This window comes from Mus musculus, chromosome 9 (assembly GCF_000001635.26).
Source record: "Mus musculus strain C57BL/6J chromosome 9, GRCm38.p6 C57BL/6J".
In the NCBI taxonomy this organism is placed as follows: Eukaryota; Metazoa; Chordata; class Mammalia; order Rodentia; family Muridae; genus Mus; species Mus musculus.
Window position 1 is genome coordinate 57626337 of NC_000075.6, and position 27729 is coordinate 57654065.

Consider the following 27729-nt stretch of genomic DNA (forward strand, 5'->3'; position numbering starts at 1 on the left):
GCTTCAGGCCTGGACAACACGGCAGAAGCAGCCAGAATCCCCAGCAGCATACCAAGGACCGGTCCCAGAGCCCGAGGCAGCCCAGGAGCTCAGGCTCGGGTAGTAGCTGGCAGAGATGGACAGCGGTGAGCACTTCCCCACGGGCAGACACAGGACACTGGCTCGTGCAGCTGACACAAAGAGGCGGTTACATCTCCTGGCCATGCTTCCCTCTCAGCCCCACTCACAGAGACAGGGGGATGGACAAGATGGCATGGGAAGACGACTGGGCAGACAGGCAGGCTCGGCGGAGGAAGCGCCGAGGCTGGGTGGCGGTGTCCTCATGGAGTGGTTTATTGATTCCATCTCACAAGGCGGTGTGGGTGAGCGGCCACAGCACATGAAATCCAAGCCCCCGACAGACGCCTGCCTTGGGCACATGCAAACAGCGCAACATGGTCAAGCGCAAACACAGGCGACCGAGGCAACACTGGACATGGAACACGGGATGGGGGACGGGCTGGGGTGATGGGTCCCTAGAGAGAGGCTGATTCCTCCCCACCCCCAGGGGCAGGACAGGAAAAATAAGATTCGTACTTCTTGTAAAATGCCCATTTGCTGGGTACTTTCTTTCTCCTTATGTTGAAAAATAATAAAAAATAAACACACGGAAAAAAATCTCAAAAAAGGAAAGGAATAAAACTCTAAGAAGGCGAATGGTGGGGCCTTGAGGAGGCCAGCTGCACGGCACTCCTCCTGTTCCTTGGCCTCCTCTCCTCAGCCCCTTCAGTGGGCACCCCAAGCCCTATAGGTGGGTCCATGAGAGAAGATGCCAGGCCTAGGTGGGGTCCCTGGGGGCCAGAAGGGACAGGCAGGTCAGAGGCAAGAGGCCTACCAGCCGGCTGGGGCTCAGTTCAAGTTCAGGCCCAGCAAGCAGCAGGGCACCAGATCTGTAATCTCCGAGGCCCTGTCCCTGCCGGCCCATGGCCTTGGCGGAGGCAGAGGTCACAGGTGCAGCTCATGGGTCTTGATGTGCTCGAGCTGTTCCCGAAGCTGCAAAAACGTGGGCCGTGTGGCAGCATCCAGGTGCCAGCAGTTCTTCATCACCTCGTAGACTGCGGGCGGGCAGCCATCCGGAGCGTCCATCTTATAGCCCTTTTCCACCCGAGGGACGACGTCCTTCAGGGGCTGTGAGCAGATGGTGTGTGAGTCAGCTCAGCGTCTTACAGAGGGAGCCCTACCCAGAAGCCCCTCTCTAAGAAGTCAGGGAATGGCCTGGAGGCTACTCAGGACAGACCAGAGGCCCAGGCTCCAGACAGACAGGCGGTTCCCGTGGGATGCTCTTGCCGCCCCACCCTCCCTCGGCTTCAGCCACACACTGGCCTCCAGACCCATACTCACAATTCTTGGGTAAGGCACTCGCCCGAAGGAATAGATTTCCCAGAGAAGGATTCCGAAACTCCACACATCAGACTTGGTGGAAAATTTCTGCCATGTGGAGAAGAGAATCAGCATTGGGTCCTAGGGAGCTCTAGAGGGGTGGTTCCAGGACCCTCGCTCACCTTCTCTCTCAAGGCTTCAGGCGCTGTCCATTTGACTGGCAGCTTGCCTGTGTCCTGAGTGCTGGAGGCTTCCTTAGTGAGGCCAAAGTCACTGACTTTGGCCACGTTGTCTTCAGACACCAGCACATTCCGGGCAGCCAAGTCCCGGTGCACAAAATTGTTACCCTCCAGGTACTCCATGGCTTCACAGACGTCTCTGAGGGCAGGACAGCCACATGTCCCTCAGACGGGGACTCCCACTCATAGCAGGGCAGGGGGCTCCTTCAAGTTCTTACCCCCACCCAGGTTGCACTACTCACAATGAGAATTTGAGGAGACAGTCTCCACCTAGCACCGAACGACCACGTGATCGAAGATAGTCCACCAAACTCCCCTGCGGGTGGGACAGAAAGGGACAGGAGGGGGTGAGCAGGGAGGAGCCAGAACACTAGTGATAGAGTGTTCATACCATTCAACCCCACAATCTTTGGGCCACTTATGGGTGGGAAAACGGAGGTCTGAAAAGGTTGGCATGACTTGTTTTTTGTTTGTTTGTTTTGTTTTTCGAGACAGGGTTTCTGTGTAGCTCTGGCTGTCCTGGAACTCACTCTGTAGACCAGGCTGGCCTCAAACTCAGAAATCCGCCTGCCTCTGCCTCCCGAGTGCTGGGATTAAAGGCGTGCGCCACCACGCCCGGCTCGCATGACTTGTTTAAAGTTGGCCAATAAACGACTGGCCAGGCCAGGCAGAGTGGAGGGGCTGTGGGAGGAACAGGGTGAGGCTGAGGAGAACCTACCTTGGCCATGTACTCTGTGACGATGTAGAGCCCACCCTTCTCCTCCACAATCACACCCAGCAGCTGGACGAGGTTGCTGTGCCGAAGTTGCCTGTGGCAGGACAGGGTGGTCAGGAGTTCGGCCTGCCAACCCCCCACCCGGTGCTCCACCCAGGCAGTCCAGCTCACGTCATGACGGAGGCTTCAGCCAGGAAGGCCTGGGCAGTTGCGTCATTCTTGATGCACTTGACTGCAACTTTGTTGCCCCGGTAATCCCCCAGCATCACATCTGCAGGAGAGGCAGGGGCTAGTTCCTGGACTCCCAGGGCTCCCCCCACCTAACCCCTCTCCCGGGCTCCGTCAACTCACCTCCAAACTCCCCCTTCCCTATTGTCTGTAGCAGCTTCAGTTCCTTCATGTTCAGTGCCCAGCCACCTGGGGACAGGGACCGGGAGGGAGGCGGAGTGTAAGTGAAGTGAACAGCTAATCTGAGGCACTTGAGATGACAGGCACAGACTAAACAGTTTTAGATGTGGGTGTCTGGGGTTTCCAAGCCTCTAGGGTAAGGGCAGAGGGCCCAGGTGAGGGGAAGTGGGCAGGTGGGAGGTCGGGTGCAGCGCGCACTCACTGCGGTAGAACTCATCCTGGGCCGCCACGGTGCCCTCCATGACCTTTGGTTTGATGAGGCGAGTGCAGAGTCCATCGGCATCTGTGGTGTAGTGCTGCAGAGGTGGGGCAGGCTCTCAGAACCAGACCCACTGGGCCCCATTTCTCACTGACTCACGCACTGCTCATGTCTGACCACCAGGGGGCAGCAGAGGCTAGTCCACACAGCCTTGAGCTGCTTTGTGTGGAGAGGTTTCTTCATTTCCAGAAGGGTGGGAATGCCTGTCCATTTCCCACATCACCCCAGCCACACTCAGCTACTGGACCCCCAGTTGTCACTACTGCTTTGGGCCTCACCAATATCTTAAGGTAGATAGCAAAACCTGCCCTGTTCCCTATACCAGTCTCTAGCAGGTGTGTACTCAGGGACAGGGCGGGCCAGAGATGAGAGTGAGCTCAGAGGAACCTATGGGTCTTTGATGCCAGATATGGCCTGGCTGGAACGGGTGGAGCCGGTGTTGGAAGCAGCAAGGACCTGTGTGCCTGCCTCCAGGACCTTGACGGCAATGTACACATCCCGACATGAGGTTCTGAGTGCTGGAGGAAGTGAGGTCTGGATCAGACAGACACCTCCAATGCGTAGACGAGGGGATCTTCGCTGATCCGAACCTTTGTGTCCTGATCTATAAAATGGGGATACCAGCCTATTTGTGGGCACTTGGGGGCAGCTTGGGGACAGACCTAAGCTCTTTCACACAGCTGGTGCTCCACACATGTGAGGAACCAAAGACTCAAAGAAGCTGTCAATGTGTCTGGGTCACTGCCAGGTGAGCTGGGTCTGGGTCTGTACTAAATGCCCTCAGGTAGACTCAGGCGTGTGTGTGTGAGAAAGGGCAGGATCACCCCCAGGCAGGCATGTACCCCACTCACCTCCACCAGCTGCATGAGGTTCTCAAAGTACACCTCCTCATCAATGCTCAGCTTGCTCGCATGATACATGATGCGGTAGTGCTCCACCTTGCCCTCACAGCTCACACACAGTGTGTAGTCTCCAGGGTAGTTGGTGCTTTCCCGCACGAGGAACAGGCCTGTCTCTGGTGGGTAAAGAAGCCGCTCGGCCTGCTCCCGTGTGATCTTGCCGTGGAACCAGCTGTGGGTGGCAAGGTTGGGGATCACAAGGGTACTGACCCGGGAGCCTCCTGCGTACACCTTCCCAGAATTCCCAATCAGCCAAGCATCTGAGGGTGTCATCTTCCTGTACCCTTTTTCCTTTCATTAGGTTCCTATTCCCCGTCTGTGAGGTCCAACCTCTAGTCCCACCCCTAGAGCCCTCACCCACACTCGGGGCTGCTTTGCTCTGATGCCTTTCCAGGAGGACCACGGCCACTTCCTTTCTGTCCCCCAGACCAGGAGCCTGAGCCCTCTGTCATCTAGGTACTCACGGCATAAGGCTGAGTTTGGTGCCTGCCTTCACACCCTCACGCTTCTGGACATAGTTGGCTGGGATGATGCCCTCACGGCCCACTTTGTTTTTGGCTTTGTACCAGTTGGGGTCCTAGAGAGAGGACAACACAGACACACTCTGAGGCCTGCCTCCTGAGGAGCCAAACCCAGAGGAAACCCCTGGAGGTGAGAGAATGGGACAAGCATCGAGTACCTTGGTGACAGCCACGATGGTGAGCACATCTCCTTTGCAGAAGGGAAGGTCTTGCTCAGCAGTGCCATGGAAGTTGTACTTGGCAATACATTCTGTACCGGATGGCCAGGCGGCCTGCAGGATAAGGGAAGGGTGTGTGGGTACAGCCTAGGGTCCTTCTCTACCAACCTGCCTGAATGCCCTTGAGACCAAATCATCTTAGCTGACTTCCATGAACCTGGGGGAGATACCCTTTTCTAAAGAAGTCTCCGGCCCCTCCAGCTCAGATTCCTCTGTAGCCCTCCCTGGGGCCCCATGCCCAACAGAGCACACTGGAGTTAGTGTTACGTCACACAGTCTTGACTGGGAGGGCGGGTTGAGCATGGGTTGGAACGGGCTGCTCTAAGTACCTACTCTCTGTCCGGCCTGGGGAGGGCGGGACGTGGGACTGCTTCATCTGTTCCCTACTGTTCCCACCGCAGCCCCACGATACCTGTATTGCCGACATCTTCTGCGGTCTGGCGTCCCCGTGCTACAGGAAGGCCGATCTGTGACTTGGTACCATGAGAGCTGTGGGAGAAGAGCGGAGCTGAGGAAGAGTGAGAAGATGACCCCACCTCTGCGTGTGACCATCAGCTTCTTCCTTAAAGCTGCAGGCCTTGGTGCCAAGGCTTCTACGTGTGGGTCCAGGGCTGTTCTATCCAGCCTCAGGATAGAAACACATAGACTTAAGAGTCCCAGGGAGGTGGCTATCAGTCCTGTCTCTGATATGACCAAAGGACCAAAGAGGCCTGGAAGATTGGCAGGGAAGGGAGTCCAGGGAAACTCTGAAATTGGGCAGGTGCTATGTGGTCCAGGAAAGCTTGTTTAGAGGCCTCTGTACAGACAATGTCTGTGCTTCCTTCTCAGTACACACCCAATAGGAAACAGCCCGTGTCTACCAGGAGAGGGGAAGGTGCTCTCCCGTGGTGTGCTCTGTAGGACCGGTCAGACAAGGAACTGCCCAAGTGCTGAAAATGAAGTAGCCAAGGTAGGGAGGTGGCACAGAAGGGAGTGCGGTTCAGCAGTGGCTCGACCCACTCAGCCACTCATCAACCACGAAGCCAGGCCCAGGAAAGCAGGAGCACTGGGGCTCCCTTTGCATCAAGCTCAAAATCAGTCAAACCAGCCCAGGCTTGTAAGGATGAAACTCGGGGAAGGACCGGACAGAGTGTGAGGGGACTTCAGCTATTGGTTATGGGGACTCTCTGAGCTCCCTCACAGGGTTTGTTCAAAAGCAACTTGCTGGCTGTACCCTGAGAGCTGTCCATGCACTTTAGTAAAAGTGATTCCCCAAGAGCAATAAGCATGCCTGCACACACGTGTGTTGTCACCACTATCGTTTCAAATACAGCCCCAGGCCTCAGATAACCCCAGAAAGATACAGAGGCGCTGGGCCTACTGTTTCCTTTCTGGTGAGAAAACAGAGCCAAGGCCCTCTGTGATCACAGGGTTAGGTGACAGACCTACCTGAGATGGGATAGGTGAGGTCTAGCCTTAGGCCATTATGTATGTATACTACCACTGGAAGGTCTAGCCTTAGGCCATTATGTATGTATACTACCACTGGAAGACGACTTTCAGTGTAAGTGCTGTAACATGTGTATGGGCATGTGCGTGCACACTGCACATACACACACGTGCAGGAAGCATGGGAACTGAGCCCTTAAGACTTCAAAGATAGAGGGTGGGAGCTAGGGACCTTAGTGGACGGTAGTTGCCTAGAATGCTCAAGAGTCTGGGTTCAAAACTCTAGGACGAGGTGCAGATCTCTATGTTTTAAGTCCATGACCTATCAAGCAAATACAATTTGGTACAGAAAGGTACTTGTTAGAAAGGCAGAGGGAAGAGGGTGAGGCAGAGGGATGGCTAGTTGGAGGCCAGCCTAAGCTATGTGGTTAAAACCTTGTTTGAAAAGAAGATGACCAGAAAAGGTGACACAGAGAAGCTTAGTATATTAGCTGAGATGGTTAAGAGCACTGGCTGCTCTTCCTGAGCCTCTGGGTTCACTTTCCAGCACCCACATGGAAGCTCAAACTGTCTGTAACTGTACTTCCAGGGGATCTGACACCCTCACACAGACACATGCACACAAAACTCCAACACACATAAAATGAATGAATCAATGAATGAATGAACGAACTGGTCTGGGTAGAAGCTGATGAAATAAGGCAGAACCAGCACCCTTGTCTGTCTGCTGCATGAGAAGGGTTCTGGTGGCCCTGGCATGAACACTGCAGGGTAGCAAGGAGCCTCCCATGGCACCGTAAAGAGCCATGGTTGGGCCCTGAGGGTGATAACAGAAGCACGCACTCCCGAGTCCAGCAGAAGCAAGGGTAGAGGGTGTGGGGAAAGGAACTCCTAAGCAAGATCCCTGGTTCTGATCAGATCTGGGCCTTGAACCTGGCTTTATCAACATGCCACCTCAGAGAGAACAAATGAGCCCTGTGGGCCTCACATCCCCTCTCCCGGAAACGGAGAACAGTGAACCCCTGCAAGGAGACTGGAGGGAACAGAATGAGACTTCAGAGTTGGAAGGGCCTGACATGTCTCCTGTCCCCTTCAGAACAGTCCTTCTTGCAGCCAGAAGCAAGCAAGGCTATCAAGCTGTTGTCTAGACTGACGCCCAGAGAGAGTGGAATAGGCCCCACCCCCTCACACCCAGTATTTCCATGATGGAGCCAGCATGAGCATGAAAGCCACTTCCTGGGCCCTGTGGATGCCATGCAAGAGCTGTGAGCCTCCTTCCCTGTTTCATACAAGTGAAAACTAAGGTCCAAGTAGTTGCCCAAAGTCACAAAGCCTGAGCTAGGGTCCCACCGCCATTGGTTGAGCCCCAACCTTAGGGTCCTCCTATGGAAATCCTATTAGCTCAACAGCTTGCCACACCTCCTCCTCCCTCCCCAAATTCAGAACTCACTGCTGCCACCACAGGAGGCAGCGGAGGCTGGGCACAGTTAGTCACCCTTCCAGCTGTCAGTTTGCAAACACTCCTTCCTGGCCTGCAGCTGCCGTGCCACCTCCCTGCTGCCTTGATGATAATAATAAAGCTAATCACAGGCCCTGTTTTCTGAGTACTTACTCAGTGTCAGGCCTTATCCTTGGCACTTCATGGCTCGTCCAATCCTAATGACTGAGAAACAGAGGGGCTATTATTACCAACCCCATTTTACAGATGAAGGCCCCAAGTAAAGCCCAGAGTACTGTGAGGCCGTGCCTGAGGCCACAGCTCCAGTGAGATGTCATGTCCTGCCTCAGACTCCTGAGCTCCTTGGCCAGGACTCTCTGCCTACCTGGTGGCCTCTGCCTTCCATATCTCGCATACCCTCAGGGACCGTGGTCTATCTGGATGGACAGGGCAAAGAGCAGACATGTAGGTAAGGATATGGGGAGAGGATGGGACAAGGCAGCAGTGGTCAGGGGATGCTGCCAGAGGGGAAGACTGCTCAGCCACCGGATCCAGGAGAGTTGAACCTCCCTGACTCCATCCATAGCAGTGCCTTCTGAGGCTCTTATTCTTCATGTACACAACAGCTAGGTGAGAAGCCAGCTGCTGTGACACCTGGGTCACTACATGCCTTACCAGACATCCTCTAACCTGTCAATCATGTGAGGTCACCAGGCTAGGATGGCTGAGCAAGATGCCTTGCCTTATGGTCTCTCCAGCAAAGTCTGATGCTGATAGCCAGCGTGGCTTAAAGAGACTGCTTATTGAAAGCCACCTTCCAACTAGCCAGTGAGTAGGCACAGAAAGTCCTTTGTGGGGTCACTTGAATGACCAAGGCGCTCTAGGAAGGCAATGCAGGACCACTGTTCTGGGAGTAACTCTGTATCCTGGCCCTGGCCCTATGACCTCTGGGGAATCCGGGAGCTCCCTATATTTGCTGACTTCAAGCACTGTTTCTGTCCCCCTTTCTCACACCTGTTCTCAGACACCTGCACTCTGACTACTTACCTGTCCTTTCCCTTCATCCAAGGCATTTTTATGCTGCCTAGGGTACAGCCTCCTATACAAGCAGAAAGCAAAATAGAATAGGTGGCAAGAGATTGGAGAGAGTACACACTTGAAGCCACACTGAACTAACTACACAGTGAAACCACCAGGCGTGGTGGCGCACGCCTTTAATCCCAGCACTCGGGAGGCAGAGGCAGGCAGATTTCTGAGTTCGAGGCCAGCCTGGTCTACAGAATGAGTTCCAGGACAGCCAGGGCTACACAGAGAAACCCTGTTTCAAAAATCAAAAATGAAACCAACCAACCAACCAACTGAAGAGCTAGATCAGCAGGTAAAATGTTTGCTGTGAAGACCCAAATTTGGTCCCAAGCACCCAAATGAATCTGAGTGTCGGTGGCATGTGCCTGTCATACAGTGCTGGAAGGCAGGAACAGGGGTTCTAGAACTTGTTAGTTCGCCTGCCTAACCTACCTATCGAGTCCCAGGTTGCAGTGAGAGACCCCATCCCAAGAACAAGATGAACAGTTCCTAAGGAATGACACCCAAGGTTTCCCTCTGGCTTTTACACTCATGTGCACACAGGCATATCCACACACAAGTGCACATGGGCACACACACTCACCAAACTTAAAGACCAAACTCTCCAGAGTAAGGCATCTGATGCCTGTGACTAGCAATCCAGCAAGCCCTGCATGCAGCCATGTATGTACGGATAACAGGTCAGTAAAGCAAACTGTGAGGCACATGAGGAACTCCGTTCTGATCCCCATCCCACGCCCGGCAATACAATGGCACTTGTGGTCAAGCCTGACAACCTGAGTCTCACCCCTGGAAGGAGAGACCCAACTCCTCATAGTTGTTCTCTGACCCCCAAATGACACACACTGTGTGTGATGTACACGGGCACATACGCACACACACATTATAACAAAAATAAAAAGAGGCAATGTAAATGTGGGAAAATGTTAAGATCACATAAATATACGCAAAGGATCTACAAGTGTCTAACAACTACTACTACTGCTTCTGCTGCTGCCTCCCAAGTGCTGGGATTAAAGACGTGTGCCACCATGCCCAGCTAGTTTTGGATTTTTTTAAAGATTTATTTATTTATTATATGTAAGTACATTGTAGCTGTCTTCAGACACTTTTTCTTATTGCTCTGGCCCCGGCTTGCTCCCTGTAGCTGTCTTCAGACACTCCAGAAAAGGGCGTCAGTTCTCATTACAGATGGTTGTGAGCCATCATGTGGTTGCTGGGATTTGAACTCACAACCTTCGAAGAGCAGTCAGTGCTCTTAACCGCTGAGCCATCTCTCCAGCCCTGGTTTTGGATTTTTTTTTTTTTTTTTTTGGTTTTTTTGAGATATGGTTTCTCTGTGTAGCCCTGGCTGTCCTGGAACTCGCTTTGTAGACCAGGCTGGCCTTGAACTCAGAAATCCACCTGCCTCTGCTTCCTGAGTGCTGGGACTAAAGGTGTGCGCCCCATGCCCGGCTGGTTTTGGATTTTTGATACAGGTTCTGGTTATATAGTCCAGACTGATTTCAAATTCCATCCTCAGCCTCCAGGACAGGGTTACTGGCAAGCACCACCACACCCAGGTATAAATTGTGTGGGTTAGCATCTTTTATTACATTTTATTTAATTTATATGCATGTGGATGTGTGCCCCAGTGTACATTTGAAAGCCAGAGGGTAACTTGTGGAAGTTGGTTCTCGCCTTCTGCGTGTGGGTCCTAGCGATCAACCTGAGGTAGTCAAGCTCGGTGGCAGGCACCTTTGCCAGCAGAGCATCTCCCTAGCTCACAAGTTGTGTTTTAGAGAAAGCAAATACACATTCCTGAGCTTAGAGATGTCTAGGGAATCTTTGAGAGACACAGAGAAGGCTGGAGAGATGGCTCAGCAGTTAAGAGCAACTGTTACTCTTATAGAGACCCTGGGTTCAGTTCTTAGCACACATATGACAGCTCGTAAATGTCTGTAACTTCACTTCCAGGGAATCCGACACCCTTTACTGAACGCCACTGATACTAGGCATGTACATGATGCACATACATATGCAAGCAAAACACACATAAAATAAAATAAATACACCTTAAAAAACCAGATAAATAATAGAAGTTGCCTCTGGGATGGGATCAAATTAAAGGAAAACTCTGTTATTCTGTATTTCCTATTTTGTCCTCTTTTGATATATACATTGAGACTCGTGCAGTCCAGGCTAACCTCTAACTCACTGTGTAGCAAAGGAAGGCTTCCAATGAGTGACTCTGCTATCTGCCATCATACCTAGCTTATCTACGGCTGGAGACTGAACCCAGGACTTCAGGCTGACCAAACACTTCCGACACAGCGACATCCTCAGCTCTTGGCTTTCTTTTAAAGTTACAAACATCTGTATTACCTTCCCCTTAAAAATAAATGTGAAAATACACCACTCTTGAATGCCACTTCCACCAGGAATCTTTCCTTGGCTCTCCAGCTGTGCTGGCTGGCCCTGCCTCCAGGGTCTCTCACATCACAGTGCTCCACCGAAGGACCTCGCTAGCAGTGGCCTATGGCTGAGGTAGAAAGGGAGCTTTGTGTAGGTGGAAGAGGGGAGCTAGTCTGACTCATGTCTGCATCGCTGGCATGGACTGGGCTGAGAACTGCTGCTCAGTTATGAGGAATGAATGAATGAATGACAAGGAAGGAAGGAAGGACAGAAGGCAGGCAGGCAAAAGCATGTCTACAAGTATATTAGGTCCTGCAACCAATATTTATATGGACTATATTTAACCCCAGAGGGTCAGCAGCTGCTACCCACCCCCACAAGACTGGAGGACAGGGGCTTGGGATTGTGGCAAGGCCAATATTTCCATCTGACTTCCTGCCCTAAACTCTGCTCCCAGCAGCCCTTGTGCTGGGGTCCCGGGAACAGGCTGGGCATTGTGCCCAAGTGCTGAGGTCAGTGGCTGCAGCCTCAGGCAGGCCTTTCTTGGGAGCCCATGCTGTCCAGAAGGGGACATAAGTGTGAGGGGGTAGGAGCCCAGACACTACTCCCAGTCTGCCCTTTTCTTGCCCTGGAGGCAGCTGCAGACCCTCAGAACCAAGCACGTGCAGAGAGCTAGGGTAGGTCAGAAGATTGTAGCCCTGCCCCCTCACCAAAACTCCACTGCTTAGTGGGGCGTGGGAGCTTTCAGAAACTGTTTACATGCAGCTAAAAATACCCACTGAAAAGGGAAGTGCACCAGAGACCTGGGGGGACTGGCGTTATGGCCCACAGAGACTCTGGTCCTGCTATAGGACCCAGCTGCACTGTCTGCGGGGACACACACACACACACACACACACACACACACATGTACACACAGAGGCAAAACCACTTGTGGCAACAGGAAGGTCTTGTGTTCTCACTCTGTGCTGGTTTCTCCGTATCTCATGCCATGCCCAGGGGTCAGGTTGGGCAGGAGGAGGAAGGCCCACGAGATTTTTGTTGTAGATCTAAGAACCTGATTAAGCCTCTCCTCTGTGACCAGCCTGCTGAGGTACCGAGGATGCCAACAAAATACACTCCAAGCTCCTGACTTTCTCAGTGCAGAATGGTCAGTGGGCCAGGTGTGCCCATGCCTCAACAAGCTGTGCTGTGCTGGTATAACTCAGGGGTCAAACCTGCGCAGAGAATGAGCCCCAACCCTGCCTTGTTCTACCCCCAGACAGAGTAACCCAGCAGCTTGCAGGAAAGACATGAGGGGAGCTAGAAAGGACGGGATAAGGGGTACCTAGAACAGGCCAGGGTTAAGACTCACATAGAATTACTGAGGGAGCCCATCAAGCCTGCCAAAGGAAGTTTCCTACAGGTCCAGGGCAGACAGGGGCAAAGGTGAAGTTGCAGTCTCGGGCACACCCCCTCACAGGGCAGAGCACCCGAGGAGGGCAGCCAGCCAGCAGCAGAGCTGGTTTGGTGGCTATAGTCAGCCCCACCCCTGGTCCTGCAGAGCTCTCAGGCTGATAGCACTGCCACCCAGCCACACACTGAGCATAAATGCTGGGGGGTGGTTCCTACTAACCCAACGGTTCAGACAGGCCCTCAGCACCCCTCAACTGCACAGATGCCCCAGAAGGTCTGAAAGCACAGACCTGTGGAAAGCTCTGAGCTCTGGGCAAGCGGGGCTGGAAAGATGGCTGGCTTGGGTTCTGGGGCACCCCACCCCACCCCCATTCTAAGGCTCCCTCAGCCTCAGCACCCCTAACTTAAGAGGAGGGCTGAGTTTAATGACTGAAAAATGTTAAAGAACCAAATTATGGCAACTCACTGGGGCTCAGCGAGACCGGAAATCCTGTCTGGAAGCTCGGGAGCAGTAGGGGTGGGCTAAGGGGAGGCTAACGGGGAGCCTTCTCCCCAGGGTACACTGTGGCTTGAGGCTGCCACTCCTGGCCCAGAAAGGTTTCTAATTACCACTCAGGAGCCTAATTACTTACATGCACTGGGCCTCTGGGCCTCCAGGTCTCCCCAGGGTCCTACCCCAGGCCCCTACCCCCAACCCCTTAGAGTAAGGGCCAGGTCCTGTGCATTTTCTTCTGCCTGTATTTACATACAGCTTCCTCACTAACCTCCAACAAGCCTTCAGAGTCATGCAGTGGCTTTGTTTCACAACCCATCCTCCCCCCCCAACACCCCCCAAATCTCCTAGCCATGTTACAAGGGGGGATAAGGGAATGGTCTTGAACTCTGGGTGGCAGATTTCTGGTCTCCAGCACTTGAGACAGAGGCTGGAGAATCTGTGATCTGAAGCCAGCATGGTCTACAAAATGAGACCCTGTCTCAGAAAAACAAAAGCAACCAAGGAACCAACAGAACAGGTACGGTAGAGTACACAGTTCAAAATGCTAACCCACGGAGACAATGCCAGGGACAAAGCCCTGGGACACCCTCCACCAGCAGGATCCACAGACAATCAAAGTGGGGAGCCAACAGCCTGCTGCTCCAACATGGTTTACTGAAGCCTCCCCTCCCACCACAAGTCCTGGGAGATCCCTGCCAAACAGGGGAGGAAACAAGTTTGCCAATGGTCACCGCCTAGGGTACCATCAGCTTCCAAGTGCTCAAATAGGGACTTAAGCTTAGTTATGTTGGAGCCTAGGTCAGCAGACTTCCCCACATTTTCCTTGGCAGGATCATATAATATCCTAAGAGACCAGAACAGGAATGCTAGGGCCAACTAACTACTCATATCATGTGCCTCTCACCCCAGCAGGCTGGGGTACATTTGCATATCCAGCCTTTGCACAGACAGATCAGGACATCACGAAGAGCCTCAGAAGAACTCGGAGAAGGCTGCAGCCTCTAAGAGGACCCAATCACTGAACAAGGACCTCTGGCTCTTCAAATGCTTTTCACAAGCCCTACTCTCCCTCCAAGAATTCCTCCAGGCTGTCTTAGACCATGCAGATCCTAGCAGTTTTGCAGGAGGGGGAACCACAGGCTTGTCCTGCCAGGCTTCCCTGAGCCCAGCCTCCTCAATGGAGCTCACCCTCCTGTCCTTTTCCCTGTAGTGTGCACATTACAGGCTGTAACGCCCCGAGGCTGGGTGAGGACCAGGTGCCAGGCTGGGCTGGGCTGGGCTGGAGAGCAGCAGCCAGGATGTACGGGTCGGATGACACCCAGGTTTCGCCCGCCCACAAGCCTTCCAACCGTGCAGAACCCAGGCAGCCTGGGAGCGCCCAGCACCTCTCTTCTGCTCGTTTGCAGACCACGGAAGAGAGGCGGAGGGAAGCTGCGGTCGGAGGGTGTGCACAAGCGTGCTGGAAGAAGCTGTCCTTCTCACAGAACCAGGAAGAGAGAGCAGGCAAAAACAGGGTAGGCGGAGCTGTGTGAGGCCTCCAGCCCTGGGGCCTCCACTCAGGGGAGCTCCCTGCTAGTCCAGAGCAAGTCAATTCAAATTCACTCAATGAGCCTCAGTTTCCTCGTGGGAAAAATGGGATTGTCTCTCTCATTCTGCACCCCATTCGTGTACTCAACAACCAATGGGTGTAGCAGGCTGCATCATGCCCAATAAGAGAGCATCCCCCAATTCTCAGAGCATTCCTGATGATGGGGATTAGGCTCAACCACCCAAACCCAGTCTCTCTCTGTTCACATCTTCCCTCAGCCATGCAGGGAGCACACAGGCTCTCCCTTCTCCAGCTCTTTATTTTTAGGCCTGAATTTGACTTTAATCATTACTTAGCGGATTCTATTTCAAGCCCTTGGATGAAGGGACCCAGAAGGGAGGAGGAAGACAGTGCTCCCTGCTGGGTTTAGGGAGCAGCCTGCTCCTCCACCCATCCTGTCCCTATCCAAGGACAGGGAGAACTGAGAAACACCCAAAGGCCAGCATCTTGGGTAAGACCCAACCCTGTGACCTCATCCCACTGAAGCTATGGGACAGGAGGGTAGTAGTGATGCCTACTTTCATGCCACCAGTACCAGGGGGCTGGGGAGGGAATGAATATATATGTGTCAAAGTCTGTCAGTCAGGGTCCCAAGCTACAAGGTAGAGAGACTTGGGCACTGAAATGGCCACATCAGTACTCCTTGCCTACGTTAGTTCTGGGCCACCCTAGTCAATTAGGGCTACAGTCTTTTGGACCCAGGGTGTGCCAAGCAGAGATTGGTTTCTTCCTACTGCCCATGTCACAAAGTGACACCTCCAGGTTAGATCTGCAAAGGAGGACACTAACTCAGAAGCCTAGTTTCTAACTCTCAGGTGCAAGGCTCCAAAATCTAATCTTTCCCTTCCCTGGTCACTGGAGAAAGCTGAGGCTGGCCTGACTAACTCTGGCTCAGCCTAAGGAAACCTCTATTTCCCACTGGAACGTGAAGCCTATGACAGCCATGCAGGATCCGGGAAGCAGGAGTACTCTTCATGATGGGTACGGTGGTATAAGCATGCCTGTAATCTCAATGCTCTGGAGACTGAAGCAGGAGGATCTCGGGTTCAAGGCCCTGTAGTGATAACCGGTGTGTGTATGTGTGTGTGTGTGTGTTTTGGGAAGCAACAGTGGTAGGTAGCCATTCTCAACTCCAAGGCTGTGAAGGGGAATGGGTGGGGTTAGGCCTTGGACAGCAATTAGCATCCTATCTTCTCAAGGCCAGTCCCATGCCCTGAGGCAGCCTATCACTTAGTGATGGGAAGGGAGTGGGGCACAGCATAGACAGACACAGCAGCCTAGAATACAGGGCCAGAGGTTTTCAGAGTGCTTGGGACACCTTACCAAAGATAGGTGAGAGGGCAGTCATTCTAGGGTCCGAGGCTCAGGGATGTTTCTCGAATTCTAAGGCAGCCACACCAGCCACGGTCCCATGCTCTCTCCAGTCTTTTAGTAGGTTAGTTAGTTCAGTGTCTTCTGAGGTATACAGCTCACTGTTCCTGTTAGCTATGCTCAGGGAACCGTGGTGTGGCTGGGCCTGGGACCCACATACTTAGCTGCTAAACTGCCTGCTCTCTCCTAGCTGCTTGTAGGGTGTGTAGTAACAGCCCCCACCACTGACAGATGGAAGCACGGCACACGCGGGAGAGGGTTTGGTGACGAAGCAGTAGCAGGGCTCCTGGAAATACCCTGAAGCTCCTTCGAGGCGGTTACCATGACAGGTAGCTCAAGAAACACCCAGAGACACAGTAGTAAGTGGGAAAAGAGTCGAGGCTTGCACATTTACATGCTAACAACAGCAAGGGAAGGAAACCAGGAAAACAGGGCTCTAGTGTGCCGAGTCCCTGCCTGGCAATTACTGGGCCCTCTTGTTTTATTTTCTAAAATTTCTGGGGTTTGTTTTCTTCCTTTCTTCTCTTTTAAAGATGGGATCTCAGTCTGGAGCCCATGCTAGCCTTGAACTTGGAATCCCTCCTGCCTCGGTCTCCCTAGCGCTGGGATTACAGGTGCATGCCAGCCCACGCGGCCCTCACTGCTTTGTAAAGAATAAAATCAACAAGCATAGAGTTTTCATGTGAAGTCAGACTAACTTTCCCAGGTCCTGCCTGCCCCTCAGCTCTGGCCCAGCTACTCAGGACTTTTCTGCTACAGAGCATCCATGCCCGTCTGGGACACTCTCTCAGACATCTCTCTGCCTTCTTTCCCACACTCAACATCTGTGCTTTGAGGGCTACATGTCAAGGCTTTGACATTCTTCAAAAGATGGACCTGGGTGGTCCTACCATTCCAGTGGGATCCAGAAGGATTATGGGGGAGGTTGAGTCACACTATGGGCCTCTGGCTTCCATCCCTACCTCTACTAGCGTGAAGGAAGCTGGACTCTGCTCTCTATCAACACTTGCTGTGGGCCTCCCCATGAGGACTGCCCTCTGAAGAGCAGTGCCTTGTAGTGAGGAAGGCACCTGCTTTCCTGGTCTTTTACAGAAAGACCAGCCCTTGCTGATCGGGGAAAATTAGTTCACCAAACAAAACTCAGAGCCTCGAACATGTGCTAGCCTAAATGAGGCTGCTTTCTAAAAGATCTCTGGACTCTGGCCACACCCTTGCAGCCAAGTTAGTAAGAAGCACCCAGCCATGTCAGGCCTAGCCACAACCCCTAAGGCTAGACAGAAGAAGTTCGGGTCGGCATGAGGCGATGTGACTGTATACCCCACCCCCACCCCAGTGCTTCTTAGAGCAATGGGTAAAACCTTAACCAAGGGCAAGGGCCTGAGCAAGACAAAACAGCCTGTGGCTCACGGGGGCCTAGGCAGAGCTCAGCATCCTGAGGGGTCTAGAAGATCCTGCTGCTCTGCCAACCTTAGTGCCTCTGGCCTGATCCTGCTGTGGCCATTACCGAGACACTACGACATCTAGGGTCCAGGGAGACAGAAACAAGCCCCAAGTGTCAACATTCCCCCATACTGACACTTTCAGTCCAAGGTTGTCTGCCACTCTGCCTACGCTGACCCCATTCAGGTTCTGACTGAGCCATCTGGTAAATGTGGGAAAGGCAGGGTCAGAACTAACTACCAGGCTGTTTCAAAGCTGCCCAGAACCAGGCTTCTGCACACCTAACCACACCACACCACACAGATGGCCCACACGATTAGGACCCAGTCCCACGCACTGAGAGGAAGTCTTATAAGCAATGCATACGATATCTCGGCCTGTAAGAAGACAGCACTGAGGCCGGAAGCCCTTTCCCTCTTCTCTAGCCCTCTGCAAGGGAACACGTGCTCGCTCACCCCACAAGGTCCCTCTTGGGTCAGGCTGGAGACTGCCAGTGTCCCTGGTAGTTACAGAGTGGGTCTGGTTCCCCTCCACCTCCAGCCATCCATCATTGCAGAAGTGGGAATGAGAGACAGCTAGCCTCCCTCCATCAGGAGCCTGGAATATGACCTGCCCCTTGGGCCTCAGTTCCCTGCTATACAAAATGATCAAAAAAAAAAAAAAAAAACTCCTACTTAAGCTCCAAAGATCCAGTGACTGGACACACCCCTTCCAAATAACTGGTCTGGGTCCTGAGAAGCCTGGGAAAATAGACTGATGAGGATGCTGGGGGTGGGGGTGGGGGGAACGGGGTACAGTACCAATGCCCAGTGTCACCTCTACGCAGACTGGAAGCCCTGCCCAGTTTCTCCACCCAAGGGTCAGAGGTCCCTTGCTTTAAGCCTGATCCTCTGGCAGGTCAAGGGTGACAGGCTTAGTTCAAGGACCCGGCCTTCTATCAGGCACAAAGGGAGGTGGCATGGCCCTGGGCTGCTTGGAGCCAATAGAACCTCTGTGCAACGACTGAAGTAGAGTTCAGAACCAGACAAGCCAGGATACCTTCAGGGAAGCCCTGAACGGGAAAGGGCAAACGCCCGGGAGTCCGGCCCATACCACTTCTCTTCCTCCGGGGTCCAGCCACTTCCCACTCTGCTCTCCTCACGGGAGTTGGGGGGTGGGAAGGTAGGACTCTGCAGACCTAAGCCAATTCTCTCGTGGTGCTGGGTAGTACTACCTCCCTTGTGGCTCATTCCCAGTAGTGTTCTGACAGTGATTCCCGGGAGAATTCGAACCCGTTTGGGAGGTGGGGGGTTGGGGGGATGGGTGTGGGCGCGGCGGTGGTGGCTACAGAGGCGGGACGAGCGACCTCCTCCCTTCTAGGGGGCATTAGGACACCCACCTCCTTTGGGGCTGCCCAGCACTCACCTCTCTGGGGGCACTGCGGTCCAGGCCTCCTCACCGAGGGCGGCATCAGTGGCCTGCAGGACAGTCCATGCGGCCAAGGGGGAGGGGAGGGGCACAGGGGTCCCCAGGGGGTGCGGTACAAAGAGGTGTATGGATGCGAAAAGAGAGGGAAGGGGAGCCAGACAGGCAGGGGGACTGCCGCGCAGCCCCAGGCGGGGAGGGAAGAAAGGCGGGGGAAGGGGGCGGGAGGGAGTCCGGGGGGGAGGAAACAATGTAGCCGGCGCGGCCCCGGCAGAGTTCCGCTTCCGAACGCGGCCACGGAGGTTCGGTTTGGGGACGTCGCGCCGCCGCCGGGGGGCCGCCCCGGGCGTTCGATCGCCGCTCGCAGGGCTTGCCTAAGCCCCACACCCCGGAGGCTGGGCGGCCAGAGGCTGGCCAGGCGGGAGGGACGGCTGGCCCGGGGACGGCCCCGACGGCGGCGCGGCCCGGGTTGGCCCTGCTCGGACCCCACCCCGGTGGGATTCCCCGGGGCAGGGCGCAGGGTGGCGCGGAAGCGCAAGGAAGGCAGCAGGCTCAGCGGCGGCGGCCAACCTCAGCTCGCCCGGGCTCCGATGGGAGGAAGCTCGCAGGCCTGGTGAGAGGAAGCGCGGCCCGGATCCTCCGCCCGCTGCGGCGCGCCTGCGCGAGGGGGCCTGCCGGGCGAGCAGCGGGGCGTGGGTCGGCGCCCTCTGCTGGACCTTGGAGGAAATGCGGGGGGTGTGTCCGCGTCTACGCCCTGCCCCCACTTGCTGGCCTTCGCGAAGGCTCCCGAAGGTCCTTTCAGAGGGCCACCAGCATGCTAGAGCCAACCTCTCAGCTTCCTCTAGGCGAAGCTTCCTTGCTAGAGTGGAGGTTAGGCCTAGACTCTTCTGGGACAGTAAGCATGCATTTACACGGCCCCTGCTCTGTAGTCTACCACCGTCTCTGCTTCCTCCTCCTCCTTCTCCTCCTCTTCCCCCCCCCCCCCCCCCCAGCGAAGTTTTCTTTCTATAGTGGAGGCTAGGCCTAGACTCTTCTGGGACAGTAAGCATGCATTTACACAGCCCCTGCTCTGTAGTCTACCACCGTCCTTCTCCTTCCTTCTCCTCCACCTCCTTTCTCCTCTCTCCTCCTCCTCTTCTTCCTTCTCTTCCTCTTCTTCCTTCTCCTCCTTTGTAGTTTTTTTGTTATCTTTTGTTTTTCTGAGACAGGGTCTCACTATGTAGCTCTGGAACTTGCTCTGTAGACCAGGCTGGCCTCGAACTCATAAAGATCTGCCTGCTTCTTCCTCCCAAGTGCTAGAATTAAAGAGTGCATTTCCGGGCGGTGGTGGCCCACGCCTTTAATCCCAGCACTCAGGAGGCAGAGGCAGGTGGATTTCTGAATTTGAGGCCAGCCTGGTCTACAAAGTGAGTTCCAGGACAGCCAGGGCTACACAGAGAAACCCTGTCTCGAAAAACAAAACAAAACATAAAACAAACAAACAAAAAGAGTGTGCATCACCACTACCCGGCCGGAGTCCACTTCTTAAAACCTCTATATCTGCCAAATTCTCATGAGGGGTTGTTGCAAAAATATTGTCACAAAGAACAAATTGATAAACAATGAAAAAAAAAAAAAAGGTACAAGGTCCACAAGAAACAGGAAAGAAGGGAACATGGGTTGATTTTCTAGATCTGGGAACACAGCAGGGAGACCTGACTTACTTCGTGTGTAGGGGAAAGCAGAAAGAGATGCGGTCAGTCCTGCAAGCTACAGGGCCAAAGAACCACAGAGCTTCTTGGAACTCTTCCGGGCTTTATTTTCAGCTGAGATGCAATAGGGAAGTTGTCACTGGCTGTGTAACAACGTCGGACCAGTTAGCTAATCTCTGTCTGTCCTTTTCCACTGTGGTTTGGTAAAGTGAGCAAGAGCGGTACCACCAACTTTGTAAGGTTTTGTGGAGAGGAAATGAGTTAATAGGTTTGAAGTGCTCGGTGCGCAAGTGGCACGTGGTGAGTCCTCAATTAAACACGGGCTGTTATTATGCACCATTGTTAATGAGGAGTCCGGGATCCTCCCGGAGCAATTTGCTCTCAGCTACAGGAGCAAGCAGTGCTCCTGTATGGGAGGGCCACAGAATGGAAGCACAGTGGCTAGAGAGAAGCCAGAAAGTCCGTTGGAGGTGCTAGGTGTAGGAGCACTTTCTAAGGACCAGGACTGAAAGAGGGTACTAGTTTAGGAGCAGGGGATGGGGGTGAGGGAGTGGGAGGGGGATCTTCAGATGGGAGAGGAGACGCTGCTGGCAAAGACTTGGAATGCAATGTAAAGTGGTACTGACTGAGGGGAAGAAAGGGGCTCTGTGAGAAGCAAGGTTGCAGATTGCAAATAACTTAAAATGTTAGAAGCAGGAGTTGGATATGCTCAACTCCCACCCCAGACGACAGGTTGGTCTTCTCACCCAGCATGCCTAGTACCAGTTTGCTTACAGGGAACTGGTTCTTTAGGGACACCTTTGGTGGAGGCACCTAGAAGATCTCAGAGTTAGGTGTGACACAGAGGGGGGGGGGGAAACAGATATTTGGGGACCGAATCTCAAGGTTAAATCTCAAGAGCTGTGTGGCTTTGAACTAGTTACCTAAGGTCTCTGAGCTGTTTCCTCTTTGGTGAGATCAGGCTGAGAGCATGCCTCTTTCATGAGAGATGGTGCAGATTCAGCAAGATAACAGGCCTGGAGTGATGGTGCATGTGTGTGTGTGTGTGTGTGTGTGTGTGTGTGTGTGTGTGTGAGAGAGAGAGAGAGAGAGAGAGTGAGAGAGAGAGAGAGAGAGAGAGAGAGAGAGAGAGAGTGTGTGTGTGTGTGTGTGTGTGTATCAGACTTCACTTTCTTTCCTTTGAGGTCAAGATGGAATGATAACATGGCCCCAGTTGGGGATGCTGCTGCTGCTCAGCCTGAAGGAAAGGGCTTCAGCGGGCTGCAAAGCCTTCTGGGAGGGAGAGACTGACATCACCTCCACTCTGTCTGATAAAAGGGGGCTGAGTGGTGGGGAGGCTGTGGAGACTTGGGGGGCGGAATACCTGAGTAAATATGCTATGTTTTGCTCCAGCTTTATCACCAATACATCTTCTGTTACCCACAAACACTACCCCCTTAGTGTGCTGGGGCCCAGAATGTGAACTTTGGAATCAAATAAACCTGTATTTGAATTCTGACTCCACCTCTTCTCAGCAAAGTGAGAGAGAGAGAGAGAGAGAGAGAGAGAGAGAGAGAGAGAGAGAGAGAGAGAAAGAGAGAGAGGATAACCTTTTTTGAATTCTGGGCATTGGGAATTAAAGCCTGAATTGGGTATTGTAAGGAGCAGCTAACATGCAAGTTTATCATTCATGAACTCATTCCCTCTCAAAAAATATGGAACCTGGCTGAGACCGGCAGGCATGCTGGAGATGAGTGGAGGGACTGAGGAGGACACCACGGGTCTTGTCCAAAGCAGAACAGAGAAAACCAGTCTGACCAGCCACGGCTTATGAAGGCTAGGAACACCCAGTGGACAGAACCAAAAAGTCAGCTTCTGGACTCACGAAAGGGCCATTCAAGAATGCAGCTTTGACAGAGAAACCCTGTCTCAGGGGGGAAAATGCAACTTTGGCTAAGCTGAGCCTGAATTGCCTGTAATATATAAATATGTCGGGACAGCATTTGAGACTTACACTCCCGGACTGGGCTTCTGGTCCTTGGGTAGTGGGGCTAACCCCAAGGGGTTGTAGGAAGAGTAATGTGTGTGTATTGGGGAAGGCTGGCTAAGGACTCCCACATACTGAGGTGCCCAGTGGCTCAAGAACAATCAGAAGGCCAAGATCACGGTGAACTCGAAGGCTGTGTGTGGGTGGGGGGAGTGGAAAACGGGCACCAGAGACACATTCTGGTTTTGGGTTACATTGCATAAATAATCCAGAGCCACTGAACAACTTTAAGCAGAGGCCTGACATTAAGAAGAGTAAAGGTGGGGCTGGTGAGATGGCTCAGTGGGTAAGAGCACCCGACTGCTCTTCCGAAGGTCCAAAGTTCAAATCCCAGCAACCACATGGTGGCTCACAACCACCCGTAATGAGATCTGATGTCCTCTTCTGGAGTGTCTGAAGACAGCTACAGTGTACTTACATATAATAAATAAATAATAAGTAAATAAATCTTAAAAAAAAAAAAAAAAAAAAAAAAAAGAAGAGTAAAGGTTAGACGCTCAGTGGATGGTTCAGCAGGTAGAAAGCACTTACTTCCAGAGCCCAAAAGCATGAATTCGAAACCTGGACCCCACGACAGAAGGAAAGAACAGACTCCTTTGACCTCCACAGGCACACCATAGCATGGGTGAACCCCCGCCCCTCGTGCACACACATGCTTTTTAAAAGTCCAGTAAAGGGCTGGAGAGATAGCTCAGTAGTTAAGACCATTGACTATTCTTCCAGAGGTCCTGAGTTCAATTCCCAGCAGCCACATGGTGGCTCACAACTATCTGTAATAGGATCTGATGCACTCTTCTAGTGTGTGTCTGAAGACAGCTGCAGTGTACTCATGTAAATAAAGAATAAATAAATCTCAAAAAAAAAAAATTCCAGTAAAGGGGGGGTGCATCATTAATTAAGGTTCAGGATGTAGCTTAGTTGGTGGAGTGGTTGCTTGGCACTCATGAAACTCTGAGCCCCGTCTTCAGATGGCATAAAGTGGACACGGTGATCTGTACCTGGCATCTCAGAATGCCAGGCATGTTCAGGCAGAAGGACAAGAAATTCAAGCTTGGGGCTGGTGAGATGGCTCAGTGGGTAAGAGCACCCGACTGCTCTTCCAAAGGTCAGGAGTTCAAATCCCAGCAACCACATGGTGGCTCACAACCATCAGCAACCACATGGTGGCTCACAACCATCTTTAATGAGATCTGACACCCAGAGAGCTACAGTGTACTTACATATAATAAATAAATAAATCTTTAAAAAAAAAAAAAGAAAGAAAGAAATTCAAGCTTGGGGGCTGGAGAGATGGCTCAGCGGTTAAGAGCACTGACTGCTCTTCTGAAGGTCCTGAGTTCAATTCCCAGCAACCACATGATGGCTCACAACCATCAGTAATGAGATCTGATGCCTTCTTCTGGTGTGTCTGAAGACATCTACAGTGTACTTATTTATAATAAATAAATCTTTTTTGTTTGTTTGTTTTTTTGTTTTTTGAGACAGGGTTTCTCTGTTTAGCTCTGGCTGTCCTAGAACTCACTTTGTAGACCAGGTTTGCCTCAAACTCAGAAATCCACCTGCCTCTGCCTCCCGAGTGCTGGGATTAAAGGCGTGCTCATCCTTGACTGTGTAGAAACTATGTGGGCAGTTTAGGCTCCAGGAGACCCTATCGCAAAACCAAACCAAACCCCCAAACCCAGCAAAGAAGCCTAGAGTGGTCCACACAGTGAGGAGGCCGTGGGCCCTCCAGAAGCAATGGGTCCGCAGAAGAGTAGACAAGAAGTGTCTGGGGCCAGCTTTCCCTGAGAAGAGCATGTAAGCAGCAAGGCCTCACAATCCTCTGGTGTCACCCAGCTCTGAGGAGATGATGGGGCTCTCCTGAGAGAGGACTCAGCAAGCAGGGGCTGAGGGGCAGAGACAGAGATGAGAAACCATGGAAGAATGCAACTTTGGTTGAGCCAAGTCTGAGTTGCCTCTAATATATGACATATCAAGTCAGCATTTAAGATTCATGTGCCCGGGCTGGGCCACTCATTCTTTGGTGGTGGGGCTACACCAGGAGAGTGGAGAAAAGAGGAAGGCTAGAGAGGGCTTGGCTGAGGGGAAGGGAAGGGCAGGGTGATAGAGCTGAAGGCTTCTGTTCTGGCAGCATTTGGGTAAAGGGACCAGATGGCCCAGCTGCATGCAGAGCCGGGCGGGGGGTCCAGAGCTCTAGCACTTTTGACTGGAGTCTGTTCCCATGGTTCCCTGGCAGGGAAGGGCCTCTGCTCCTTCTTGTAGCCTCTTCCCCTCCCCCAGCTTTTATGTTCAGAGAAGATAGTTTAGAGAAGCTAGTGTGAAGAAGCTTGAAACTCGGCCACTCTGGGCGTCCCCCAGGGCAGAAAACAGGAAGCCAAGATTAAAGACAGATTTCCAGCAAAGTCTCTTACTTCCGGCAGGGCAGGTGCCCCTGCACAGCACAAGGCAAGGCGGCTGGGCTGTGAGCAGACTGCAGAGCAGAGGGGCTGGGCTGGCCTCCCTGGAGGTGGGAATGACAGGCACCTGCCTTGGCTGTGGCTACCTCTGCAGCTTTGTCCCTTGGCCTTCACCTGTCATCTCATCAGCAAGGCCTGTGACAATCAGCCTCATGCACAGCCTAATGAGGATGAAGACAGCACACAGGACACAGCAGTGGAGCTCCTGGGAGGTAGAGGGACCAAGAGGAAGGGCATAGGCTACAGGGTCACTCAGTCTTGCTGTAACCCGTTACCTCCCTGCTCTGGGGACTCACTAAGTTAGAGAAGTCAGGCTAAAGGGCAGAAGTGGTGGAACAAAGATAGACAGCAAGTCCAGGGCAGTGCTCTAGGCCCCAAGTCTGTAGGAAAGGACAGAAATCAGGAGAAGGCAAAGTGGGCACAGTGGCTTGCTTCTGTCCTGTCCATACCTGGATCTGATATTCACAACCGCCAAAGAAGCCAGGACCCAGAGGGCCAAGGCGGGTCTCCCGGTGACTGCTTCCATTCATGGGAACTCCAAGTAAGGGGCTGCACTGCTCACTCAGAGCCCAGGCTTCTGGCCTACAGGTGACCCTCCCCACACTGCTGCAGGGTTGCCCCAGCTCCTACCCTCCAATACCTCCACAGGAGGAAGGGCACTCACCTGAATCCCAGATGTCACACTGTAAACCTCCCTCTAGAGACCGGGTGAGCTCGTCATGAGTATCAAGGGCCTAGGAGGAGATCCAGGTTCTGGGGATGGACCTTGCTTTTGACTTGGAGTTAGACTTTCTCCTCTGGGTCTCAGTTTCCCCACTTTCGTATCTAAGGGTTAGATGTGGTGGTCCGCAGTTATGACTCCTCATTCATAAGTGGAGGCTGCCAGTTACCCACTGCACCTCCTCCCTGGAGACCAAGGGACGCTCATTTTATTTATTCTGCATCACTATCTGTCAGACGACTTATTGTTGTTGATGGTGATCATGATGATGGGTAATATTTGTTTATGTGTTTTTGGGATAGGCTCTATGTTTGTCAGATTGGTCTTGACTGTTCTCTACGTTACCGGGGATGGCCTTAAATTTCTGATCCTCCTGCCCCTACCTCCCAAGGGTCTGGATTACAGGTATGGGTCACTATGCCCAGTGTTATGTGGTCTGGGGATCACACCCAGGGTTTCCTGCATTCGAGGCAAGCACTCTGCTGACTGGGTCACGTCCCGGTCAAGCGCTTTGGTTTTTACGGTTGAACCTCCTGATGCAGGATTATTTCTAAGCCCCATTTTTGCAGAAAAGGAAACTGAAGAGAGTATGAACTCAGAGGGTCATCAGGTCTCTGGCAGAGAGGAAGGTCGGAGGATGACGTGCTTGTAGTTCTGTTTTAACAGCTTCCTACTTACCCTGCTGACTTTTCCCCTGCCTGGCTCTGTGACCTTTCAATGTAAGTTTCTGCAAAATAGGGGATGGAACCCAGGCTCTTTTGCATGCTAGTCATGTGCTCCGCTTCTGAGCCACATCCCTAGGCCAACGCCAAGCCTTAAAAACAAAAAATTACATTTATTCATTTAGTTTTAGAGGTGAGAGGAGAGGCATTTGAGTGAATAACTTTGAGAGTTGGTTCTCTCCCTCTGCTATGTGTCCAGGGATAGAATTCAAGTAATAAGGCTTGGCAGCAAGCACCTTTACCCTCTGAGCCCTTTTGGTGGCCCAACCGTCCTCGAGCCTTTCTCAGCCTTAGGGACCTATTTCTAAAGATCTAAGAGTAGCTGCTCTGAGAGGCCTGGTGGAGTGTGGCTTAGCCTGGTGTTTCCGCACTCACTGGCAGTTAGATGAATTCATTCTCTCTCTCTCTCTCTCTCTCTCCCCCTCCCTCTCTCTCCTGGAACAGCTTTGTAGTCTGGCCCTCCCCTGCAGTCCTCTCTGGGATCTGCTGGCCTCTGCAGGGTGGGGTCAGGGCTTTTGTTGTTGAGCCCACAGTGCCACAATGGCTGAGGAGCTGAGAAAGCCTCATTTGTCCAGCCTCCAAGCCCCCCAGCAGTTAGTACTCTCCACAGCACTGAGCAGAGCTAGGGCTCCCCCCCCCCTCACTCCCAATGATGTTGGTACTCACCCCTCCGTACTATCTTGAGGCTTCTGGGTGTCCTTTTTTTTTTTCTATGATGGACTCACCCCACCCAGAAATCCCCAGGCTCTGCCTGTTGATGAGAAGAAGCCTCTTAGCTGCTTGTTGAGCTAGCTTGCTCAGGGCGGGAAGGTGAGCAGAGAGGTCCTGAGGAACTCCACTGAGGGAAGGGCTTGGCTATCTGACTGGGTGGGCAGGGTGCGTGAGGGTGGAGCTTGCTTCCAGCCCAGTTTTTGCAAATCCTATGCAAATCCTTCTTCTCAGAAGGTGTACCTGCTAGACCCCACATGACAACACCTGTCCCCTGTCTGGCCAACGGTGGGGTGGAGCTGTAAAGGGCCCGTAAACCCCACAAGCGTAGGACTGTGGATATTTCCTGGGAGTGGGACTTGAGGCCTGGAGGGACCTTCACAGGCTCCAGCAGGCCTGGAAGGAAAAGCCTTTTGCCTTCGATCCTTAAGCCGCTTAGTGATTCCTCCGAGTGGCAGGGAACCAGCGAGGACAGGGACTGGTTCTTTTCCTTCTGACTCCATCGGCAGGTGGCACAAAGCCTCAAGTAGCACACACCTGAAAATTAGTGAGCAAACTCGCCTTGAGCTCTCTGGCTGTCATGCCCGCCATAGGTCTTAGGACCCCGGATCCAAGGAGGAGTTCCACGCCTGCCTGCCTTCTGTCCGACTTCCTGGAGCCCAGCCATAACTACCCTCTTGCCCTCCAGGAGCTTCCTCCCGGCATGGGGATAACTTGGCGGGAGTTGTTGGGGCTGGCGGTCCCCAC

General features: G+C 53.0%; 1 protein-coding gene across 8 annotated transcripts; it reads right to left on the reverse strand.

Annotated features, from left to right (window-relative positions):
• Positions 1–309: 309 nt before the first annotated feature.
• On the reverse strand, positions 310–27295 carry Csk (c-src tyrosine kinase). 8 transcript variants are annotated; one of them, NM_001304761.1, is made up of 15 exons: positions 26941–27295; positions 25496–25656; positions 7659–7709; positions 5031–5107; positions 4559–4672; positions 4344–4456; positions 3832–4051; positions 2924–3017; positions 2665–2730; positions 2485–2584; positions 2317–2407; positions 1841–1914; positions 1542–1737; positions 1381–1467; positions 310–1167 (listed from the first exon to the last, which is right to left on the reverse strand). In NM_001304761.1, the coding sequence occupies exons 4-15, from the start codon at positions 5043–5045 to the stop codon at positions 985–987; spliced, it is 1353 nt and encodes a 450-aa protein (NP_001291690.1). In that variant the 5' UTR covers positions 5046–5107; positions 7659–7709; positions 25496–25656; positions 26941–27295; the 3' UTR covers positions 310–984. The 8 variants fall into 8 exon arrangements, with proteins under 8 accessions (NP_001291690.1, XP_006510865.1, XP_030099897.1 ...); XM_006510802.4 differs by lacking the exons at positions 25496–25656; positions 26941–27295 and adding an exon at positions 18659–19331; XM_030244037.1 differs by lacking the exons at positions 25496–25656; positions 26941–27295 and adding an exon at positions 8532–8578.
• Positions 27296–27729: the final 434 nt, after the last annotated feature.

Coding starts and splice junctions, on each gene's coding strand:
- Csk (NM_001304761.1), bottom strand. Junction 1,915..2,316: donor TCACAGAGTACATGGCCAAG/GTAGGTTCTCCT, acceptor TCCCACCCGCAG/GGGAGTTTGGTGGACTATCT. Junction 1,468..1,541: donor CTGAAGCCTTGAGAGAGAAG/GTGAGCGAGGGT, acceptor TCCACATGGCAG/AAATTTTCCACCAAGTCTGA.